The sequence below is a fragment of the Plenodomus lingam genome (assembly GCF_022343315.1).
Source record: "Plenodomus lingam strain CAN1 chromosome Unknown contig_11, whole genome shotgun sequence".
NCBI lineage: Eukaryota > Fungi > Ascomycota > Dothideomycetes > Pleosporales > Leptosphaeriaceae > Plenodomus > Plenodomus lingam.
The window spans coordinates 1179712-1202444 of record NW_027093929.1 but is presented as its reverse complement, the minus strand read 5'-3'; the positions used below and the strand labels follow the sequence as shown (position 1 = coordinate 1202444).

General features: G+C 49.5%; 6 protein-coding genes across 6 annotated transcripts; 5 read left to right on the top strand and 1 right to left on the bottom strand.

Moving 5' to 3' along the window:
* Positions 1–4693: 4693 nt before the first annotated feature.
* On the top strand, positions 4694–6160 carry IAQ61_000830 (uncharacterized protein; the record flags this gene model as incomplete). Its single annotated transcript, XM_066094834.1, has 1 exon — positions 4694–6160. The coding sequence occupies one exon, from the start codon at positions 4694–4696 to the stop codon at positions 6158–6160; it is 1467 nt and encodes a 488-aa protein (XP_065955142.1).
* Positions 6161–6233: 73 nt separating this feature from the next.
* IAQ61_000829 (uncharacterized protein) lies at positions 6234–7704 on the top strand (the record flags this gene model as incomplete). The annotated part of the gene is made up of 2 exons (XM_066094833.1): positions 6234–6518; positions 6637–7704. The coding sequence occupies 2 exons, from the start codon at positions 6234–6236 to the stop codon at positions 7702–7704; spliced, it is 1353 nt and encodes a 450-aa protein (XP_065955141.1).
* Positions 7705–8236: 532 nt separating this feature from the next.
* On the top strand, positions 8237–10836 carry HOG1 (MAPK protein hog1; the record flags this gene model as incomplete). Its single annotated transcript, XM_066094832.1, has 11 exons — positions 8237–8262; positions 8659–8730; positions 8931–9404; positions 9457–9504; positions 9558–9687; positions 9738–9781; positions 9837–9936; positions 9987–10343; positions 10391–10469; positions 10520–10703; positions 10770–10836. 11 exons carry the CDS (start codon positions 8237–8239, stop codon positions 10834–10836), a joined length of 1581 nt encoding a protein of 526 aa, XP_065955140.1.
* Positions 10837–12069: 1233 nt separating this feature from the next.
* IAQ61_000827 (uncharacterized protein) lies at positions 12070–14965 on the top strand (the record flags this gene model as incomplete). Its single annotated transcript, XM_066094831.1, has 7 exons — positions 12070–12116; positions 12219–12569; positions 12722–12893; positions 12964–13135; positions 13189–13816; positions 14049–14278; positions 14460–14965. The coding sequence occupies 7 exons, from the start codon at positions 12070–12072 to the stop codon at positions 14963–14965; spliced, it is 2106 nt and encodes a 701-aa protein (XP_065955139.1).
* Positions 14966–15085: 120 nt separating this feature from the next.
* Positions 15086–18680, bottom strand: IAQ61_000826 (uncharacterized protein; the record flags this gene model as incomplete). The annotated part of the gene is made up of 3 exons (XM_066094830.1): positions 15086–15701; positions 15813–17883; positions 18235–18680. Coding segments are annotated over 3 exons (2706 nt in total), but the record flags the coding sequence as incomplete, so codon positions are not given.
* Positions 18681–21053: 2373 nt separating this feature from the next.
* GNA3 (G protein alpha subunit) lies at positions 21054–22437 on the top strand (the record flags this gene model as incomplete). The annotated part of the gene is made up of 6 exons (XM_066094829.1): positions 21054–21177; positions 21243–21588; positions 21668–21796; positions 21849–21978; positions 22038–22276; positions 22338–22437. The coding sequence occupies 6 exons, from the start codon at positions 21054–21056 to the stop codon at positions 22435–22437; spliced, it is 1068 nt and encodes a 355-aa protein (XP_065955137.1).
* Positions 22438–22733: the final 296 nt, after the last annotated feature.

The window sequence follows — 22733 nt, the reverse complement described above, 5'->3', positions numbered from 1 at the left end:
TATTTAGGTAGGATATTATAGGAGAGAATACCCTAGTATTAGATAGAAGTAACTTAAGCTTAATATATTACTAGTATAAATCCTACTTAGTGTTAGAACAAGTTTATAACATGTTCCTAACGCGTTCTATTATATACTAACTTTAAAAGATCTTTATAGACTATATTAACTAGTTATATCTAATAATATTAGGAAAGATAGATAGTAAAATAGTATTAAACTCTTAAATATAAAAAGTTCTTATAGAGTGTAAGAAGAAAGAAGAAGAAAGAGAAGAAGAAAGAATATATATTTATCTACTTATATATACTTATATAATAGACTAGAATATATTAAGAACTAGTTAGGAACTAGTTACTATATTTATAGACTAACCCTACCTTATATAAAAAGTAGCTATCTCTTTCTTAAGTTTAAACTATACCTTTTATAATTTAAATAGTGCCTTTTTCTATATAAGTTCTTTCTTATTTACCTCTAGCTTTTCTTTTCTCTCCTTTAGAGCCTAATTACTAAGAAGAGCCTTTTATTATAAAGTTTATAGTTATAGACTAATAATAAGTTAAGAATATATTATAAATATATTTTGCAAAGCATACCTTTAGGTTACTATTAGTAGAGGAGAAGAGCCTAGTAGTAGAGAAGATAGAAAAGGGGCTAGTAAACTTCTTTCTAATACTGCTCTACTACTTGCCCTCTAGCTTTAGGCTTTTAAGCGTGCTCTTTTATTTCTTATTAGGACTAAGATATATCTAGTTAAGTTAGATATAGCAAGACTTGCTTTATTATTATCTAGAGTGTTATTATTATTATAGGACGCGTTCTAAACACGTTCTAAACACGTTTTAATTAGCAAATATATATAATATAGCGTAAGACTTACTTTCTCCCCTCTAAAGCTTTTTAAGGTACCTTTGCTTAAGCCTATTAGGAGTTTTATAGTTATAGCGTATTCTAAACTTGCTCTAGGCTTTAAACTCTTTTATATTCTATAGATCTATCTAGTGTGCACTATATAATATTACTTATATAATTCTAATAGGTTAAGAATAGGTTATAAACTTACTTCTAAGTAGCCTTAAGAATACTTACATGCTTACTAGTTTTATATCCTTTCTAGCCTGCTTGCTTAGCTATATTTAAATTAGATTCTAGTTTTTCCTATACCTCTTTTAATATTTTACTATAGTATTATATAATCCTAGTAGTAATTACTAGGTTTTTCTTATAGATTACCTAGTTTTAGGTATCTTTAGAGGGTTCGTGTTCTAATTATATAAGAACAAGTTAGGAACATGTTTAGAATAGGTTTAGAATATATTTACTTATATAAGAGGAGGTTAGTAAGCTAAAAGTATTCCTCTACTATTAATACTTATAGTAATTTACTTAGATATAATAAGGTAGTATTATCTAGCTCTCTTTTATATACTTTATAAATACTTCTTTATAGATATACTTAATAAAATCTTATATAAGATTAAAGTTGCTAGCGCTAGTTACGCTTATAGGGATTAATTAACTAGAGATAGCGCCTAAGTCCTAGAAACAAGTTAGAAACACGTTATAAATAGGTTACACTACGCTATAAAACCTACCTATTATCTACTTATTATATATATTAATAGTAGTCCTATAGAATCCCTATAAGTAAATATACCTCTATAATACTTATCTTTTTATAAGTGCTTTATACTTCTAAAAGAAGTTAGTAATAGTAACTTAATATATCTTAGTTATATCCTTATCTATAATAATTTAGCTAAGTATAATAACTATAATATATTAGAAACGTGTTATAAACCTATTCTTAATACGTACGCTTCTTTTCCTATAAGTAGAAGATTACTATTAGAATCTCTGCCTATACCCTATATAACCTCTTATATAATATATCTATCTAGAATATATCTTAATCTAATAGAATTAATACCTACTCTTTAAAAAGATAAATAATTAAGTTACCTAAGCTTAATATAAAGATTTGCTATATATACGCCTATAGTAACGTGTTAGTAACATGTTCTAAACCTGTTCTCTTACACTATATATAGTTTTAGGATCCTAATACTTTATCCTCTACTTATAGTATACTCCTCTAAGGCTACTCTTAAATAGGAACTATAGAAGCTTTTTACACTTTATAATACATAAGATTTTATCTTTATTTATAAAGCTAATATATATTTCTTTAATAGAATAGAAACCTTTAAGTTAGAGATAGGTTTAGAGCTAGGTTAAGTTTAGGAACTAGGCTATAATAAGTTAAGAATATATTTATAATAGGTTATAAATAACTTATATTATATAAGCTATAGAGTAAGTATAGGCTATAATACCTTTACTACTTCCTTAATATTACTATTAGATAGTGTTAAGGGAGGAGGAGGTATATATATATATATACTAAAAGAAATAATAGTAAAAAAAGGTATTACTACTATATCTATTAGTATAATTACTTAGAAGGTAACTTTATATAAGATTTTAAATAGAGATCCTTACCCTTATAAATAATTAACGCCTAGAATATATTAGGAATATATTAGGAATAGGTTATAATATACCTACTATACTTCTTTATCTAGCTTAACTATAGCTTAACTATAGAATATAAAGCAGGACTACTAGAAAGATTTAATATCTCCCTAGTTAGAAGACCTTATAGATATATAGAGTCTACCTCTAGTAGTACCTAACTAAAATAATATTTTTTCCTAGTAGTAGATATTAGGCTATAGTTCTAATAGCTAATATATAGTTAAGCCTATTCTATAATTTACTAACTTGTTATTAATATATTTTAAATATATTTAAGTTTTGCTCCCTACCTAATTTACTATAGTCCTTATTATAGAATAATAAGATACCTAGTAGTCCTTATAAATCCTTAAAAAGAAGCGCTTAATAAGGCTATAATAATAGCTTCTTATTTATAGTTCTCTTTATAGAATTTTCTTAGATACTATACTTTTTAAGGTTTAGATCTAATTATATAATATATTATTAATAATATAATAAGAATATATTTATAATATATTCTTAAGATACTTATACACTTTTACCCTAGAGTATTAGTATTTATACTAGCTTGCTAGCTAGCTATTAAAGAATAGTAAAGTTATAGGCCTATTAAGATAGATAGACTAGTAGGAGTATTATACCTGCTAGAATTAGAATAATTTAAGAATATATTCTTAACGTGTTACCTGTGTAGCCTATATAAGCACCTCTTCTCTTATTAGGTAAGAGCTATCTTTATATTACTAAACTAGTATTATATACCTATACCCTTAGCTATATAATTAAGGGTATACTAGGAGAATAGCTATATACTTAATAATTACTAGTATAAGTAGTAGTCCTTAACTATTACTATAAGTAAGGTATATATTATGCCCCTATAATATATTACTAACCTATTCTAAACTTATTCTATTTACTTTTACTTACTTCCTTAATACTACTATTACTATCCTCCTCTAGCACTTTATATAGTTACCTAAATTTATCTCTAATATTACTATCTAGTTTAGATATATTATCTAGTACTATTATACTAAACTCTAGTATAGTATTTAGGAACACTTATATATTATTAAGAATAGGTTTAGAATATATTTAAAAAAGATAGTAATAAAAACTATATTTACTTACTTAAATTACCCTAATTTATACTTAACTATAGGCTAGTTTATATAACTATAAAAATTTACCGCTGTGACGTGGACTTGAACCTACAGGGATATTCTAACCACTTGGAGTAAAGCCCAAGTCGCCCGACGCTAAACCCATGGTCATATGACATGCCACCACCCGAGTTCACGCAGCGCTAATTCCATGGTCATATGAACTGCGCCCTCCTACACAAGCTCGCATGCGAAAGGCAGGTCTGGACAGTCTGCTCACCAATAGAAGGGGGCTTTCTGGTCCGTCAACTGGCTGGTAGGTACACAACACAACGGTGGCATGCTAGGTACTGTGACTGTATTGTAATGGAAAGCCTTGGTGATGGATCGCCATGTAGTCTGCCAAGTTGCCATGCATCGTACTTCACTACCTACCTATCCACCTACTGTATCTTGCTGTCATTACGGACCGATGTTAGATGACACGCTCTTTCCACCGGCTGAGGCTTGGAGGCTTGGGTGCTGACTGACAGAGTTGACTGGGGACTGATGACGTCAATGAGTGAGCGAGCGAGTGAGTTTGTGAGCCATGTTGTTGAGTCTTAGTTGCGCCTGCCGCTGCACACCAGCCATCCCCATGCCATGATATCATCGCGCACTGTCCCCTCTCTCTGCTTCTTCTCACCTTAGACGGTAACAGATTCATCGAATCTTCACTTCTCACACGCTTGAAGTGCCATGGGCATTTGGAGTCTCGATTGTCTGTGTCATCTCGATACAGCTCTCGTTTTTCAATCTAGCTGCACATACCTAGACGCCCTGGCTGACGATCCACGCTGTATGTAAGTTTAGTCGTGGCGTTGCTAACGTCCGCGCCGTCAACAATCCCCAAACTGCCTTCTGCCATGTTCAGGTGGGAAAGACGATATGGACATGGCGCTATGCCCTCACAACCACCAGCCTGCCGATCTGTCGTTCGTGGCACATCTGGCTCCAACGAGATAGGTAGCGTGTTCAGCCGCACACCGTCAGCAACAGCCACTTGCCATAGGTAGCGAACACCTATGGTTTTGGCCCCCACAAGAATGCCTCGCCCATGGCTGATGCCGGCAATGATACAGCCCCAATCCTCAATCGTTCTCATGGTCTCCTGCTGGTCTCTTCCATTCTTTTTCTTCCCATCGCTGTCCGCCCAATTTCCGAACAGGAGCTTTTCGTTGAACTCGACCACAACTCACACGTTAAACGACACGACATACCAACATACAGCTACAGTATTGCCTCAGCTGCCCATCACTTGTTCAAAAGCAAACATGGGATCTGTCTCCGGTGAAAACACCATTAGCGCGCCTCAAGCTGCCATCAATGAATTCTGGGAGAACCTCATCACCAAAAGGCCTGCTAAAGTCACCAAAATCTTTCCATCCAGCTTATACGCGCATCTGCTGCCACCAGCCCGCAAGTCAGAAACCGCTACGGGGGAAAATGCAGCCGAATCCTATCAGGCAGCGGCGAATGAGTGTCGTGCACGTGTGAAACGCATCGTGCGGGAATGCCACAGAACAAATGAGAAATTCGAAGACGCAGATTTCGATATTGGAGATCTTGAAGACAAGAATTGCTTGGAGGGCTTGATGCACTGGTATAATGAGCCCTCTACCACGACAGCAGCCAGCATGAGCACATCACGCCTAGGGTCAGCACTTTCTACCCTTATCCAAAGCGATGTTCTCTTGCAAAACGCTGCGACATTTGATCTTGTCACGGCAGCGAAGCTCCTAAACGGCAATCAATCCACCAACGACGACAGTGGGCCGGGTTCTGTTCATCGACTGGATTGGATCTTTGAGAAGCCCCAATTTGAGATTGACGGATTCTCAAGCTCGGATGTCGTCCAAGGGTCCAATGGAGACTGTTGGCTTATTGCAGCCATTGCCTCTATCTGCAGTAACCCAGAGCTCATAAATAAGGTTTGTGTTGAACGTGATGCCGAATGCGGAGTGTACGGCTTCGTCTTTTACAGAGATGGCGAGTGGATCTGGACAGTGGTTGATGATAACCTCTACCTGAAGCACAAGGATTTCGACGCGTACGGTGACATGTACGACCCAACTGGTTGCAAGGAGGCCAAATATAGACAGAACCATCAAACGGGATCGACTGCACTTTACTTTGCCTCTTGTGCGGACGAGAATGAGACCTGGCTACCTCTACTGGAAAAGGCATATGCAAAAGTACATGGTGATTATGATGCCATCTCTGGCGGTTGGAGTGGCGAAGCAATTGAGGACCTGACTGGTGGTGTGACGACGAAGATCATGACCGATCGCGTTCTCAGCAAAGATCGCCTCTGGAATGAAATGCTCCAAGTCAATCAGCAATTCTTGTTTTCCGCCTCGTCTCCAAGCTCGTATGGCGACGATTCCGATGCGAGAAGAGGTCTCGCGCTCAGTCACGCCTACTCAATACTCAAGGCGGTCGACGCGGACGGTGAAGACGGCAAGAGACAAAGATTGGTCTTGATACGGTAAGTCAGCAATCACTCATCCCTATTTGGTCTTACTATTCTACAGAAACCCTTGGGGCAAGAGAGCGAATGCCGGAATGGGCGAGTGGACTGGGCCATGGTCAGATGGCTCAGCCGAGTGGACGCCGTATTGGATGAACAAACTGGGCCACAAATTTGGTAACGACGGCCTTTTCTGGATGTCATACGAAGACATGCTCAACAAGTTCAATCTGCTAGATCGAACACGACTGTTTGATGCGGACTGGACAGTTGTTCAGCATTGGACAAGTGTTTCAGTGGCTTGGGTTACGGGCTATCTCAATACCAAGTTCTCGGTTCAAATAAAAAGGGCTGGGCCTACGGTGTTTGTGCTCTGCCAGGTATTTTCTCCTACTTCATAATTCCTAGTATGCTTGCTTACCTTGGCAGCTTGATGATCGCTATTTTCGCGGGTTGAACGGCAAATACGACTTTAACCTGCATTTCATATTGCAAGAGAAAGACGCGCCCAACGGTGAATACATTGTTCGAGCCCGTGGTGCCTGGTTTGGGAATCGGAGCATTTCTGCCGAGGTTCATTTGGAAGCGGGCACATATGAGGTCCTACCCAAGATTGAGGCTTCACGCGATGCCGACGCCCCAGACGTGCACGATGTCGTCACCAAAGTAGCACATCGCAATCCGCAGAAGCTCAGACAAATCGGGCTCAACTATGACATTGCCAATGCAAAAGTTGTGTTGGAAGAGTCAGAGGACGAGAAGGAAAAGGAAGAAAGGAAAAGGAAGGAAGCCGCAGAAAAGAAGCAGAAAGAGAAGGAAGCAGAGGAGAGGGAGAGGGAGGATTTTGAAGCATGGAAGAGAGGGGAGAAAGCCGATTATGAAGCCTGGAAAAGGCAAAAGATACGTGAGGAGAAGAGGAGATCAACACAAGAGCCGGTCAGCGAAATACCACAGCATGCAGAGGTCAAGGCAGCTGTTGTGGAGGAGACTTCGCCAAGCTTGTCAACCTCCAGGTCTGTCTCTCACAAGCCTAGTCTAGAGCATGATCAACAAGCTCTTCTCACGGATGTCGAGAAGGGCGATGCCCAAGAAACAAGTGAACTCTCCATCCGCCCTAAAGACGCAGCAGCGGATGCAGACATGAAGATGAGCTCGATCATGGAGCCAAAGGTCCAAATCAGTCCAGCCAGCGACGAAAACGACGAGCCGATCAACGAGCAACCCAATCGTGATGACAGTGATACTATCCAGCCACCCCCCCGTGCTCCTCTTTCAGCCACATCACGCATGACCGAGCACGACGGCAGAGATCAGGGGCTGCTCGACGAGCACAGAGATGAGCGCAGTGTCTGCGCGGCGGAAGAGAACCGACCAGCACGTCCAAGAGCAGCCCAAGGTGCCGTCGACAAGGAAGAAGCCAGACCGTGGAACGCGGTTTGCGTGTTGGGTCTCAGGGTGTATAGTCAGGATTCCGAGGTCAGCATTCGGCTGGTTAAGCCGAGGGATGTGGAACAAGGTGCGATTTTGGATGTTGATGGTGATACGGCTGCGGGTGCAACTATGTAGGTGTGTGGATTGTTGGATGTATAGATGTATAGATGTAGAGAGAGAGAGAGAGAGAGAGAGAGAGAGAGTAAGCGATTCGTCTTGCTTGGTTCGGTCGAGATTCGAGAGAGTGCCGCTGTCCAGGTTTGGTGTAGTCCATGGCCATTTTTGAACGGTGGGCTGGCGAGGATGAAGGCGGGGTGGGGGCGCTTAGCTAGGTACCTACCTACTCTAGGTACAGTACAGTACATGCCAATTCGACCGCCCAGCTGGTGTTGTCGCGCAACCTTCCTGCGCAGATGATGGGAGATGCGTGGGGTTTCAACTACCCTGTGCGCAGGTGATGGTCATGTACGTCGCCGAAGAGGTGGAAATGCAGAGACTGGCAACTTGTGGCGGGGCACGGTAGGTACCTAGGCCAGCTTCAGGGTTTGAAAAATGGTGGCGCGAAGCGGGTGCTTGCAGCGTACCGGTACCGGTCCAGCACATGGCCAGGCAAAGAGGCAAAGAAGGGGGCAGGAGAGTAAGCACTTGTACTCTACTACGCCTAGCAATGGGGTGCCCTGGATTCGTACAAGGGTATGCCGTAAGTTTTGTTGTACGGTGCTGGAGAGCCGAAGCTGGTACCGGTAGAGTAGTGGTGTGCTATGCTACTCTACTGTTGTTGGGCATGGAGGGAATTCTACTCTACCGGTACTATGCTACTTACGATGGCAAGGGCCAGGACCTAACCTAACAGGTGCACGGGCTCTCATGGAAAAGTTCGAATGTCGACAATGACGTCAGGCGGTGGTGGGACTGACGCCGAAAACCTGTCGGCCAGCCCAACCATGGGAAGACGAGGGGCGAGGACATGGGCAGGCGGTTGCAAGGAAGTGGCCTCGCCATTCCATCCCATCAACGTTCCTCCCTCCTCCTCCTCCTCCTCCGCTTCCTCCTCCGCTTCCTCCTCTCCCTTTTCCCCTCCCTTCCTAGCTACTCTAGCTGGACTGTACTCTACTCTACTACTACTCTACTTACTGTGTGCTGTGGCTGTGGCTGTGTAGAGTAAGAATTCCTGTCCTGTCGCGTCTCCTCGCGCCGCACCCCTTCACCCTTCGACCGCCGCAACCAGTGTCTGTCTTCTTGCCCTCCTGTCCGGGCAGTGATCGTCGTTGTTCGCCACACGGCCTGTTGAGCCTCGATCACTTCTGTGTCTAGCCATCCGTAGAGTAGAGTACATGGTCCCTCTACTAACTACTAGGTAGTAGTCGTCCTATCCTTGCACCTGCGCAACCGACATCATCGGCCCCTCGATTCTTCCTCGCCAAGCCTGCGCCCGTCAACACGCCCAGCGCGCGCAAACCAGTCACCATTGCACTCAACCACAACACCGCCAGACCCCTTCTTTCTTCCCCCAAGCACTGTCTTGCGCGTAAGAGTCACCTTCTGAACGAGCACCTGTGCCTCGAATACCGTTTCCCAAGTCCCCCCTCTCTCCGCGGACACGGCCACCGAGTGCTCCCCCATCCGACACGCTTTCCCGTCCTAGGTCATCTTCAGCGCAAACCTGCTAAGAGAGCCACGAGCCACGACGCTTCCGACCACTCAATCACCATTCCAACGCCTCGCCCAGACTTGCTCCTACCTGCGCCAGACGCCCCTCACACCCGCCCGCTACTCATCATGGCTGAATTCGTGCGCGCCCAGATTTTTGGCACGACGTTTGAGATTACCAGCAGGTGCGGCGATACCCCGCCCTGCGCCGCTGGCCTAGTACTGACAGTTGCAAAGGTACACTGACCTGCAGCCCGTGGGCATGGGGGCCTTTGGCCTTGTATGGTACGTCTCCCTCTCAGCCTCGAGACCCCGCTGGGGCACTAACAGGTGCCCAGTTCGGCCAAGGACCAGCTTACCAGCCAGGCGGTGGCTATCAAGAAGATTATGAAGCCATTCAGCACCCCCGTCTTGTCCAAGCGCACCTACCGCGAACTCAAGCTCCTCAAGCATCTCCGACACGAGAATGTGCGCATCCCTCTCTTGGCCCCACTGAGGGAGTATCTGACGCGGGGCAGATCATTAGTTTGAGCGACATCTTCATTTCGCCATTAGAGGACATGTAAGCCTACAGTCCTCTGACGCAACCATCTCCCATCACCGGCTGACCCAAGTAGTTACTTCGTCACCGAGCTGCTCGGAACCGATCTCCACCGTCTGCTCACTTCCAGACCGCTGGAGAAGCAGTTTATCCAATACTTTCTCTACCAGATTTTGGTGCGTAGCAACCTTGCCGAATTCAGGAAACAGCCGCTGATCTCGAGCAGCGTGGATTGAAATACGTCCACTCTGCTGGTGTCGTACATCGTGATTTGAAGCCTAGCAACATTCTCGTCAATGAGAACTGTGATCTCAAGATCTGCGACTTTGGTCTGGCCCGTATACAAGACCCCCAGATGACTGGATACGTCTCCACTCGATACTACCGCGCCCCGGAGATTATGCTTACATGGCAAAAATACGACGTCGAAGTGGATATCTGGAGTGCGGGCTGTATCTTTGCGGAGATGCTCGAGGGCAAGCCGCTGTTCCCCGGAAAGGACCACGTGAATCAGTTTTCCATCATCACCGAGCTGCTCGGTACTCCGCCTGACGATGTTATCCAAACCATCTGCAGCGAGAATGTAAGACAGCCGTGCGAAATACCTCTGGATTATGCTGACTTGTCAAGACGCTGCGATTCGTCCAATCCCTCCCCAAGCGCGAACGCATACCGCTTGCGAACAAGTTCAAGAACGCGGAGCCACAAGGTAGGAGCCGTCAGATGATAGCCAGACACACATCCACTCACAAGACATAGCCGTCGACCTGTTGGAGAACATGCTGGTCTTCGACCCCAAGAAGCGCGTACGAGCGCAGGAGGCTCTCGCCCACCCCTACCTCGCGCCCTACCACGACCCGACGGACGAGCCGGTTGCTGAGGAGAAGTTTGACTGGTCCTTCAACGACGCAGATTTGCCCGTGGACACGTGGAAAATCATGATGTAAGCCCTTGGCTTCTGACCAAGACGCCGTGTCTTGTCGAGTATAAGGAGTAACGAAATATCTAGGTACTCGGAGATTCTAGACTACCACAATGTCGACGCGGCCGCACAGGAGGCGGAGAATGGCAGTTGAAGCATGGGGCGATGAAGAATGCGCCGAGGCGACATGGTTGCTGTTGCATTGTTTCCAGCGAGGAATAGACTGCGTTGTGCCGTGTTGATGAGGGATGTACTTTTCTGTATGTGCGTGGACTCGGACGGACCACGTCCCTCTTTTTTTCTTGACAAGTCTCCTTTTTTGTTGGCCCAATTGCAATGGAGGTCGGGGTGTCGGGGGGGGGGGGGGCTGCTGGTGATCAATGACCAGCGTCTTTGATCTATAGTATGCATTTGCTTTGCTGGACTTGCTGGACTTGCTGGATTTGGCAGGGATGGGGCGACATGTGTCACGGATATGCATTGGGCACCTTAGGTCATGACTTGGTTTCTAGACTGCGAGAGCGGAGAGCGAAAAAGGGAGGGAGGAGGGTTTGGAGCATGAATTGAATGACCTATATGCATGGACATGCTGTACACTGTTTTGGCGTGTGATGAAATGGCATAGTCCCTTTTTTGCCACTTGAAACAAACAAGCCCCGTCTTGCCTAAGGGTATACCTAGTCGTGCACACCTCGCTGTTCCCAAAGTCCCCCCTGTTGTCCTGGTCTGTGTCCTGGTCTGGTAGGTATTGGTACAGTATCTCGATCGCCCCGCGCACACCCACCACAAACAGACTAGTCACCCAGGTAAGGCTGAGCTAGAGTTGGACAGTCCCTCACCGAATCTCCCCGATTACCAAGGCCATCCCCTCCCCTCCACTCCCCTCCCCTCCACTTGCCCCCGCTACCGCATCGCCGCCTGCCCGCCTGCCCGCCAGCTAGCTGTGTGTTTTCTCGTTTCGTCACTGTTACTGTTGTTGTTAGTGTTATTGTTTGTCTTGTGTGCGCTGCTACGCGTGGTTGGGCGTTTACCTGCCTGCCTGTTTGTTTGTCTGGTCGTCGGCTCTGGCTTTGATTTGGAGGTTTACTGGGTTGCTGGTTTGCTGCGCATGGCTGGTTGAGGCGTGGGGTTTGTTTGTTTGTTGTTTGGGCTGTTCTGTTTTTGGAAAGCGGGAGAGGGGGTTTTGTTGGGGGGGTTTGAGGGATAGATTGGCTGGGATAGGGTGTTTGGGATAGGTTGTGAGGGGAAGAGGAAAGGGAGGGGAAGAGACAGAAGAGGAGAGGGAATTGGTAGGGGGTTTGGGATTACGGAAACGTCGGAAAGAGAGGGAGTGAGAGATCGGCCAGACAGGACAAGAGAGGGACGGGTTTTTTTTTGGAGAGCAAGGATGGCGTTTGAACCGTTGGTGTGTATTGTGGACTTTCACCATGCGCGGTATGTATCATGTCTCTTCTGTGAATGTCTGTTAGGAGTTGGCACGACGACAACGAGATTCACAAGACGACACTAAACAAGCTCTAACAATATCTCTTGCAGTGGCCCCGAAATCGAAGCCTGGCTCGGCTGTCCACCCGGCCACGACCCAGCTGTCGAAAACGACTGGTCGCTGCTCCCCTTCATGGCCCTTTCCGACGGCGCACACGCCTCGATCGAAGACTACTCATACTTTACCTTGCGGCGGTCGCAGACGGCGGAACATGGCGCAACCAGTCTGTTTGGCATCAGCTGTACACGGCAGTTGGATGCGCGGGAGTTGATTGACAGGCCGGCCGAGGTGACGCGGAGTACGGTGCAGAAGGCGGTTGTGGTGATTAGTGATAAGCCCGAGTTCTTTGGCGCCATCAAGGCGGGGTTGGGCAGTGTGGTGGAGAGGTGGTTTGCGCAGAGGTATGTTTGGTTCTTTGTGGAGACCACGGGTGTCCCTGTTACAATAGGAGGCATGCGGTGGATATGTCACGAGAGTTGGGAGGGGCACTTGATAGGAGAAAGCAGGAAGAAGAAGAAGAAGAAGAAGAAGAAGACGCTAATACACAATATAGGGACTTTACCGATATTGAAATTCTGCAACGATTTCAGGAGAGTCTGCCACAGTTACTCAGGAATCAAGAGGGCCAGGCGGAGAGCTACTTTGGCATCTCACTCAGGGAATTTATACATGAGTTCAAGTGGCAGACTCTTGTTTTGTTCAAGTGTGCTTTACTTCAACCAAAGGTCTGTCCCCCCACACTGACAAGACTCTAGGGGAGGCGTAGTGAGACTTGCCTGTGCTGACCATGTCCAGGTTCTCTTCTTCGGCTCCCATTGCGAACGATTATGCATGATGCAATTTGCTCTAATTTCTCTGATACCCGGCCTTATTCGCCACCTCCAAGATGCTGCTGATCCCAAATTCAATTCATGCGAGGAGAAACTCGTCATGCCCACTTCGCTCAAGACGTCGGAGCGTGCTTCCCGTACTGCCTCCTTTTGCCTTGTGATGAAATGAATGACTGACATGTGGCAACAGTCCTCGCCTACATGGGCCTCCCCCTCCAACTCTTCGGCAAAGGATCCCTATTTGGGCCCTATACGCCGCTCCAACAACTCGACATACTCGCCGACCAAGACACCAAATCGTACATTGTCGGCTCAACCAACTCCCTTTTACTCCAGCAACGCGACCGCTACAGCGACATCCTCATCAACCTCGACGATCACACCGTACTCACTACCTCCGCCGCACTCAAACAAGCTTCTGTCCTCTCCACCCCAGACCGTCGCTGGATCGACTTCCTCACTCAAACCGTAAACGAGACCTGGGACGAGTCAGACCCCGCGCGGCCCAAAGATCACGGGTACACAGGTAGTGAGGAGTTTATACGCATGCAATTCGAAGAGTACCTACTCGCCATGCTAAGTTCGGTAAAGTACAAGTTGTACGTGGAGAGGAGTGGGCGCAAAGAAAGCATCATCACCGACGTCGAGGGCGATCCGGCAAGCGAGTTTGGAAACGATTGGGTACATGCGTGGATGCAGACGGAAAACTTCCGCATCTGGAATAAATTCACAGACTCCCATCTCTTCGACATTGTGGATCCTAAGCACCCTTGCTCCGGTGGTTTAAGCATCGAAGATGTCCAACGCCGTCTTGCACAGTAAGTCTCTCCCAATCCCAACTACCCATCCCTCACACCCCCTCCCCCCCTCCAGTCTTTCCCACAGACCCACCCCATCCACATCAACATCACCGCTGCTGATGCTGATGCGCGTGGCCCCCACCTTTTAAAAAGTCTCCTACACACCCACACCTCTCCCACCACCGTCAAATACACAAGCATGGCACTCAGCATCCTCGTCCTCCTCCTCGCTCACCGTTTCTCCCTCCAGACAAGTGGCGGAAATGCATCTTGACGAGCGGCTGGACAAGTCTCGCGAACTCATTGGTAAGCAGCTTGCTGCTGGCCAGCAAAAGGTTAGTAGCGCGTATAACAAACTTTGGGCGGAAATGGAGGCTATGCGTGAGGCGCAGCGGAAGAGACAGGAGGAGGCGCGCGCGGCTGCTGCTGCTGCGGCGGCGGCGGGGGATAAGGAGGGCGGTGGTGGTGGGGCGCAGAAATGTAAGTTTGCATTGTTCTTGGTTCTTCTTTACATTGCGCTATCAAATCTCCTTTTTCCATTTATATATTCCCATTTCCTGTCGAGATTACCCCCTCCCCCTCCCCCTCCACCCCACAAATCCAAATCCAAATCCAAATCCAAATCAAACACCCCCACTAACCCCCCTCCCCCCCAAACCAGGGCGCCTATCCACAGACTCCCACTCAAACTCCCACTCCCAATCCACCCCACCCCAATCCTCATCCTCATCCTCACACACACACCCAACCCTCTCCGCAGCATCCACCCGTGCAGGCGCGTACTTTTCTTCCTGGGGCACTTGGGCTAGCGAGAAGCGCAGGGGCTGGGCTAGTCCGAAGATGCCTGTGCATGCTGGTGCGGGTGCGGGTTCGCCGGTGGGGGTGGGGGCCAAGGAGGGAGGCGAGGCCAAGGAGATGAAACAATGGGAAATGGAGAGTGAGAGCGAGAGCGAGCGCGAGAGCGAGACGCAAGGCAAGCAGCCGGAGCTACAGGGAGAAGAAGAGAGGGAGCAGGAGCCGGCGACGGAACAGGACAAGCATGACGGTGCGGCCGTGTACACGTCGATTGGCATGGACGATGATGATGCGGGATGGGGTCATGGCGGGACGGCGGCGAGTGTGGTGTGGGATGCTGAGAAGGAGGGGAGGACGGGTTGGGGTGGGTGAGGTGTTGTATTCTTGTATTTGAGATTGTGCATCCGTACGTGTCGTCTGGGGTGTGGCCATGTATTCATGTATTCATGTATTCATGTATTCATGTATTCATGTATTCATGTATTCATGTATTCATGTATTCATGTATTCATGTATCCTCGTATCCACGTATCCACACATCAAGTCTTGACATTTTAATTCTTCAACTCGACTTTAATTGCCTTCATCACCACATCATCATCATCACACATGCACACACACCAAAAACCTCTCCTATCTCCTATTCATTCCCTGATGCCCAGAGTCCACAATATCTCATGCATAATACCCATGGCCCCCAGGCGCACAGACAAAACACCTGCACGCCCACACGCCCCACGCCGAGAAGCCTGCTATGTGGTGAAAAAGCCCAGGGACAAGGGGTAAAGGGACGAGGAGAAAAAAAAAAAAAGAGGAACCCCCCACGGGTCCAAAAGACTGACGGACGGACAGGCGAGACCGAGACACAAAAGACCATGCGCGCAGACGTCCCGGGACGCAAGACGACTCACACAGGCACTCAAGCCAGGTAGCCAATCTCGTCGCCCTCGAGACGCTCGAGGTATTCCTTTTCGAGCAAAATGTCGATGCACTTTTTGATATCGGGAATGCGGGGCATGAAGCGATTCTTGATTTGTTGAATCGTTTCCGACACGAGCTGTTGGTGCTTCATCTTCTTGCGAGACTTCATGATGCGCACAATGGCCGACTGTTGTTTTGCGTGGTGGGTCAGTGTACATGCGCAAAGAGGGGGAGGGGCAGAGAAGAAAGAGAAAAGGAGAGTAAAAAGGGGTGAGGAAAGGGGGGAGAAGATGCTTACCTGCATGAGTAGCTTTCGGTCCTCCTCAATAGTCTTGTGCGTATCCTCTGCCTCTGCCTTTTGCTCAGACTTGATGCCAATGTTCAGATTCATCTTGACCTTCTTCGTCTTGAAGCCCGTGTTGAGCTTGTAGGTGGTGCCAGACTCGGGCTTGGCGCCTTCTGGCTGTGCAAGCAGGACCTTGGCCTTGATGAAGACGCCGAGCGAGGGATCAAGAGTCTCCTTGTTCAAGCCGGTAGTCTCGGCAATCTCGTCATACGTGACCGTCTCGCTGTCGTTGAACAGTAGCATAATGGCCATCTGGTAGGTGGACACTTGAAACGTAGGCGACGTCTTCACACCAGAGACCTTGCAATAGTTGGCGCGAACTTCACCCTTGCACAATTGCCATAGCCAAGTCAGCTTTCGGCCCTGGTGCTTGTGGTTGTAGAAGCGGGCAAAACGGTCGTAAGTCTGGACAATCAGTTGTGGGGGGGTAAACGGCGTGGTAGGTGGGTTCAAGGGCCAGAAGCCGGTGCCCAAGATGTGGTAGGACGCGTCTACGGCCGTCTTGCGATCTTCCTCGTCAAGATTGGCCTGCATCCACTCCTTGTACGCGGCGTTGAGGTCCTTGGAAATCTGCATGTCTTGGAACATGCGCTGAAGCTTGTTGGTGTATTCAAACCCACATGCCTCCTTGAGCTTGCTGATCATGCTGGTTTCCGCATCGTCAGAGGCCGAAGTGGTCTGCACTAGACGCTTCGCCAACATGCGAGAATAGAACTTCTGGAAGACGTCCTTGTCTTCAATGTACTTGAAGACCGTCATAATCTGTGCCAACAACTTCTCCATGTCGTCCTCTTCACTCATCTTGGCACTAGAGCGCTTCAGAAGCGTGTCGGTGTATTTGGCGAGCAGCTCAGGCGACTTGTTGGAGCCTGACTTGCAGACCTTGTTTCGATTGACAAACTCGCGGCAGGCATTGTCGAGAGAGCGGACAAACTCGGATTCTCCGTTGAATGCCTTGTTGACCAAATCCTGATATTGCGTGTGGACCTCGAGCAGCGCTGTGACGTAGACCTTTGGCTCCAGCTCTCCACCGTCCTGCGCAATCTTGTCGACTGCGCTCAAGCCTGCCTTGCGCACATGAGTCTCGAACCGCTGCCGCAGAGGGTCGAGGCCTTCTGGGATACGGGCGAGCAGCTTGTACATCCGGCCAAGGTCCTCCTGTTTGTCTTGATCGAGCAGAATCTGGAACTCTTCCCGAAGAGCCTGTGAATGGTTCGTAATCAGAGACTGTTCGCATGTTCGCATCAAGGGAGACATGATTTCGTTGAGCAGGTATAGTGGGACACGCTCCTTTTCTTCCTCGAGACGAGCCTCGGCCTTCTTCATGTACTCCACCACGCTGTTCTCCGCCAGAAACTGCTTCGACTCGTTGTCATAGTATTCCGCAGTGGCCGCGAGGAATGGCTTCTCAAAGTGTTCCTTGTAGACGTCCAGCGTCGATTTGGAGCTGTCGGCTTCATCAAGACCCAACGACACAAACGAGTCCACGACGGACTTGATGTGCGACTGCTCAATCGTCTCGCCGTTGCGCTGTTTCTCAACCAGCTTCAAGACCGACCGCATGACGCTCTCCTGTGTGCCGGTGAACATGTCCTCCTTCCATCGAACGAGATGCAGTGTGTATATGTCGTAAATGTGCTTCTTTCCCTCATCCATCTCGCGCTTTACCCAATGACGATTTAGGTACCGGAACAAGTGATTGTTGTATTGGCCCGCCGTCGTGTATCGGTTCCACTCCTTGATGTAGAAGGTGAGGAGCGCCTCGTCGACATGCTGCTTCGACTCGGCCTGGACACCTGCCAGATGCGCCTTGAGGTATTCGATGAGGTGTTGATAGAGATCCTCACCCAGAAGATGGGCTCCACCCCGGTTGTTGGCATTCTGAAAAGACGTGCCTGCGACTGCTTTCTGGGCGGTGCAGAAGTTGTGAATGGCCGTGTACAGGCCCATGTACGTCTTCATGTCCATACCGCCGCGGAGGTTCGTCATGATTTTGTCCACGCCAGCTTCGAGATATTTCCACCTAGATGGCTGTTAGCACACATTAGCAACCCAATGAAAATCTGTTGTCCGTCTACGTGTAGCCCGAGCGTATTCCGGATCGGGCGTATAGTCTTCCCAGCACGATGGGGTGTGGCCACCCGTAGACGAGTGGCATGGTTGCAGGGAAAATGCTATTGTCACAGCCCCAAGTGTTGGGGGAGTGTCTGTTTCCAGAGTCCAGAGTATTGGGAGAGTACATGTGTATGTTTCGGGAGCACAGCACTTGCAAAGAGAATCAAGAATCACCATGCAGTCGTCGTAGTGACGGTAGCGGGACCGGGAGCGACGAGCCTGACAAAACAGAGGATATTGAAACGGCAACAACACTTACGTGGCTTGAACATCGTCCTTTGCAGGGACGGGGGGCATGACAGAGGTCATGGTGGGCTGCTCTGTCGCGTGCTCTGGGGCACTCTCTTCTGAGACGAGGCCTTGCGCAACAGCTTTTGTACCGGTGAAGAGGCACCTCGGCAGATTGTGGAGTGAGTGCCACTGTATTCCTGGAATAGGAGCGCGCTTCGGTGGTAGGGTAGAGGGCGTGCTATAGAAGTGGAAGGCGTGAGTGGAGGGGAGGGGAGGGAAGGCGTCGAGTGGAGGGGGAGGAGAGGTTGGATGCGGTGGGCGCGAGGGTTTTATATGGTGGTAGCGAGCGAGCGCGCGATTCTGCAAGGCCCGGAGGTGGTGGGGTTTTCCTTGAATGCAGGCAAATGGTGATTCGGAGGGGAGAGGGGGAGAGGAGGGGGGGAGAGGGAGGGTGAGGGTTGTTGAGCAAAAGCGATGCGGCGAGGGTTTGTGATTCACCTCCCAGGTGCCATGTTCAGGCAGCACCGAGCTTGGGCAGGCTTGGCATGTACGGTCTGGCTCGTCCCACTCACTTCCGCCGGAGACGAACATCCATCTTCATGGTGAGCACAGTCGTCGAGATGCATCCTTCTCCAACGGATGGCCACTATTGGAATGCATGTCATTATGCGGAGTCCAGCTTGATATCAGCAAGAGGTGCATGATGTCGCCATTGATCATGGACGACGACGACGCCGCCGCAGCCTGTCCGCAGGCCAGCTGAAGACTACCCGCGGTAGAGTACTTGTGTCGTTGTCATCGTCATCCTTTGTGGATGGACTGCGCAGGTGGAGTCGGTAGGTGCCTACTATGTAACTACTACTGCCAACAAACGTGGCAGTGGGTATGGAATGGATCACAGATCTGGGAAGGGATGCAGGGGCACGTGGTAGGAGATGCACGACATTTGATTGTGTATGGTTGTGTATGTATGTAGTAGTCGAATGCTTGGTCAAATCGCAGATTCACTCGAAGGGTTGTTTCCTGCAAGATGTAGTGAGGGGGAGGTCAAGTTCACAGGACACAGCCAAGAAGGGTTGAGAAAGGTGCATGTTTGGCACTACCTAGCTAGCTGCCAGCCATGTGAGGGCTTGGGTGCGGTGTAGTCGTGAGATGATGATGTGCGAGTGGGGGGAGGGTACGTACCGACCCAGTCTCAGAACAGCACATGTCTTGAGCCAGGTGTCATCCTGCAGATAACGTGGCAGACAGAGCTGCGGCGCCCAGCCTGGCAGAGTGTGGGTGGTGGTGATGGATAGAGTGGTGGGCAGCATTGGCGGTGCCAAAGGGCTTGTTTCGTCTCATTGCGGGCAGTCTGGATCCATGCCAAGCGTGATGATGGTACCGGTAGTATGTTGTCTGCGGTCCTATGCGCAAACACAGAGAGAAGGCATGGTAGGCAAGCTGCTCGAGCGGTAGTATTGTATTGCCATGGTTGTGTTGTACGGTCCTGGGTACTTGTAGATACTACTAGATACTGCCGGTGGTATACGACACTGCAGGACTTGTGTACTAAATAGGTATACCCCTACCTACCCGTACCTATCTATAGCTTGTACAATCCATACAAGGAACCACGACCAAGAAATAGACTCGCTAGGCACATTGTCCACTGAAAGAAGGTTAGCCAACTGCCAGGAACAAGTTCCGGCACGCGGTAACCCTATTGCTGCTGCTGCTGCTGCTGCTGCTGCTGCCCTCGCCATTGACCCTTTTCCCCAGAGCGCGACACAGTTGGTTTGGTAGACGTGCACATGGGAGCATCTCTTCTTGTCCTTGTCCTTCACCTTCACCTTCACCATCACCTTCGCCATCCTCTCCATCTCCCTCTACCCTCCCCCGCTCACCTCATCCATCTATCCCTACCCCCCCCCCCCCTATTCAAACAACTCATCCTCTTGTCCTGGGATGTTTGGCCCCCCATTGCCTGCAGCAGACTACATACCGTTGTAGTACCTCGTAGTAGTACATTCTCCATCACCCATCCCTCCATCCCTCCATCCCCCCATTCCTTCCACCCCCACCCTCTTCCAGCATCCAGGTCCAGGCTGCCCCCGGCGACAACAAAAGTGTGGAACGAAAGGCCCTGTTCCCACTCTGCCCACGCGCTATATCGCCCAGCAAACCCGCCGCCTATTTTCCCACGCTTGCGTTCGATCTCCCGAACACACCTGGCTCGTCACTTGCCCCGTGCTTTCCGTCACCCAGCTCGACCAACGCCGCCAGCCCACAACTCCACGAGCGAGCTTGCCAACCCTTGCCCATCCTCTCCGCAAACCCACCACCATCCTCTTCTCCCACCCCCGACTCCCCCCTCCACACCCTTCGCCTCTCCCACCCCCTCCCCCCATCGCCGGCCCTTTGCCAACCCTCCCACGGCGCCCTCGCTGCCTCTGCCTTCCGCTGCAGACGCTCTCTCTCTCTGTCTCTCTCTCTCTCTCTCTCTCTCCACCCCCCACTCATACACCCACAACGCTGGCAGCCCCCGACCGCCCGCTGCCGCCGCCGTTGCCGCTGCCGTCGCCGTCGCCGTCGCCCCGCTGCACGCACCCCTCCTCCAAGTCGACAGAGCGGCGCTGGCTGTCGGATCGAGCCGACGGAAGCGTCAACATCGCCTGCCCATCGCAGCGCCCGTCAGGCGGCCGCCGACAGTGAGACGCTGTCTCGCCCAGCCTCGTCCGCCCCAAAACACGACTCCCTTGCGACGCGCTGAGCCTAGCGCTCTGCCATTGACGCCCTCCGCCTTTCCTCGCCAGCCTGCGGCCAAGTGCCGCGCTGAGCCCCCAGCCCATCACCATCACCATCACCATGGGTATCTGCATGAGCACCACCAACGATGACGTCGAGCAGAAGAAGCGCAGTCAGGCCATTGACCGCAAGCTCGAGGAGGACTCGCGGCGGCTGCGGCGTGAATGCAAGATCCTGTTGCTAGGTGAGCACCCACGACGCCCGCTGCTGGGCCACATCACCAGCGCAAAAGCTAACCATACCACACAGGCTCCGGCGAAAGCGGCAAGTCGACCATAGTCAAGCAGATGAAGATTATACATCAGAACGGGTACACGCAGGACGAACTCGCCATGTACCGCCTCACCATCTACAAAAACGTCATCGACTGCTCCAAGGCCCTCATCACCGCCATGCGCCAGTTCGAAATTCAACCAGAGGGCCCAGGCAACGCCGCCCACTGCGACTACCTGCTCGAATACATTGTCGATCCAGATCCCGAGAAGCCGCTCGACGTGCGGGTGGGCCAGGCCATTACCGCCGTCTGGCGCGATCCCTGCATACCCAAGGTGCTCGAGCACTCGAGCGAGTTCTATCTCATGGACTCTGCGCCATAGTACGTAGCCTCAGCTCCCTCTCTCTCTCTCTCTCTTTTTCCCTCTCTTTGGCAGCGCAAATCGTCTAACCCACCGCAGTTTCTTCGACGAAGTGGAGCGGATAGCCGACCCCAACTACATTCCCATCGAATCGGACGTCCTACGCGCGCGTACCAAGACGACGGGTATCTACGAGACACGCTTCACAATGGGCCAATTGAGCATCCAGTACGCACGCTCCTTCAAACACACCCCAGGCGCATTCGCTAACCTGAAACAGTATGTTTGACGTGGGCGGCCAGCGGAGCGAACGCAAGAAATGGATACATTGTTTCGAGAACGTCACATCCATCATCTTCTGCGTCGCCTTGAGCGAATACGACCAGGTTCTGTTGGAAGAAAGCTCGCAAGTAGGTGAACCGTATGCAAGGCTGGGGGGACTGAATGGGAAGCTGACGTGCTTGTACAGAACCGCATGATGGAGAGTTTAGTCTTATTCGACTCGGTCGTCAACAGTCGGTGGTTCATGAGAACGAGCATCATCTTGTTCCTGAACAAGGTCGACCTGTTCAAGGCGAAGCTGGCCCGCTCACCACTCGGCAACTATTTTCCAGATTACTCGGGAGGTAACGATGTCAACCGCGCCGCCAAGTACCTGCTCTGGAGATTTAATCAGGTGAATCGAGCGCACCTGAACCTCTATCCTCAGTACGTCGGCATTCCCCCCGGGGGGTTTTTTTTTTTGCAGATTTTGTACTAATAAATACAGCCTCACACAAGCAACCGACACATCAAATATCCGCCTCGTCTTCGCCGCTGTAAAGGAAACCATACTCCAAAACGCCCTCAAAGACTCGGGAATCCTCTGATCGCCTGCCATGTACCCACTTCCATATTTCGCTACCGCCATCACACATGCACACCATCGGTCGCTGTGTATATACGCCCTTCATCCTCCCGCACATCTACCCACACTTACACATAACACGCTTCTACATAATACACGACTTCTCCTTCTTTACGATGACTGATCCCGCGAACTGAAATTCGAACCCCCCTGTTGTGTTGGCTTTTGACCAAAGCAACCCAAAAAGGACGGCCATGCTGGATACCAATAACAAGAACATACGACCATTGGGAAATCTGGGGAAACAAAGACATCTTT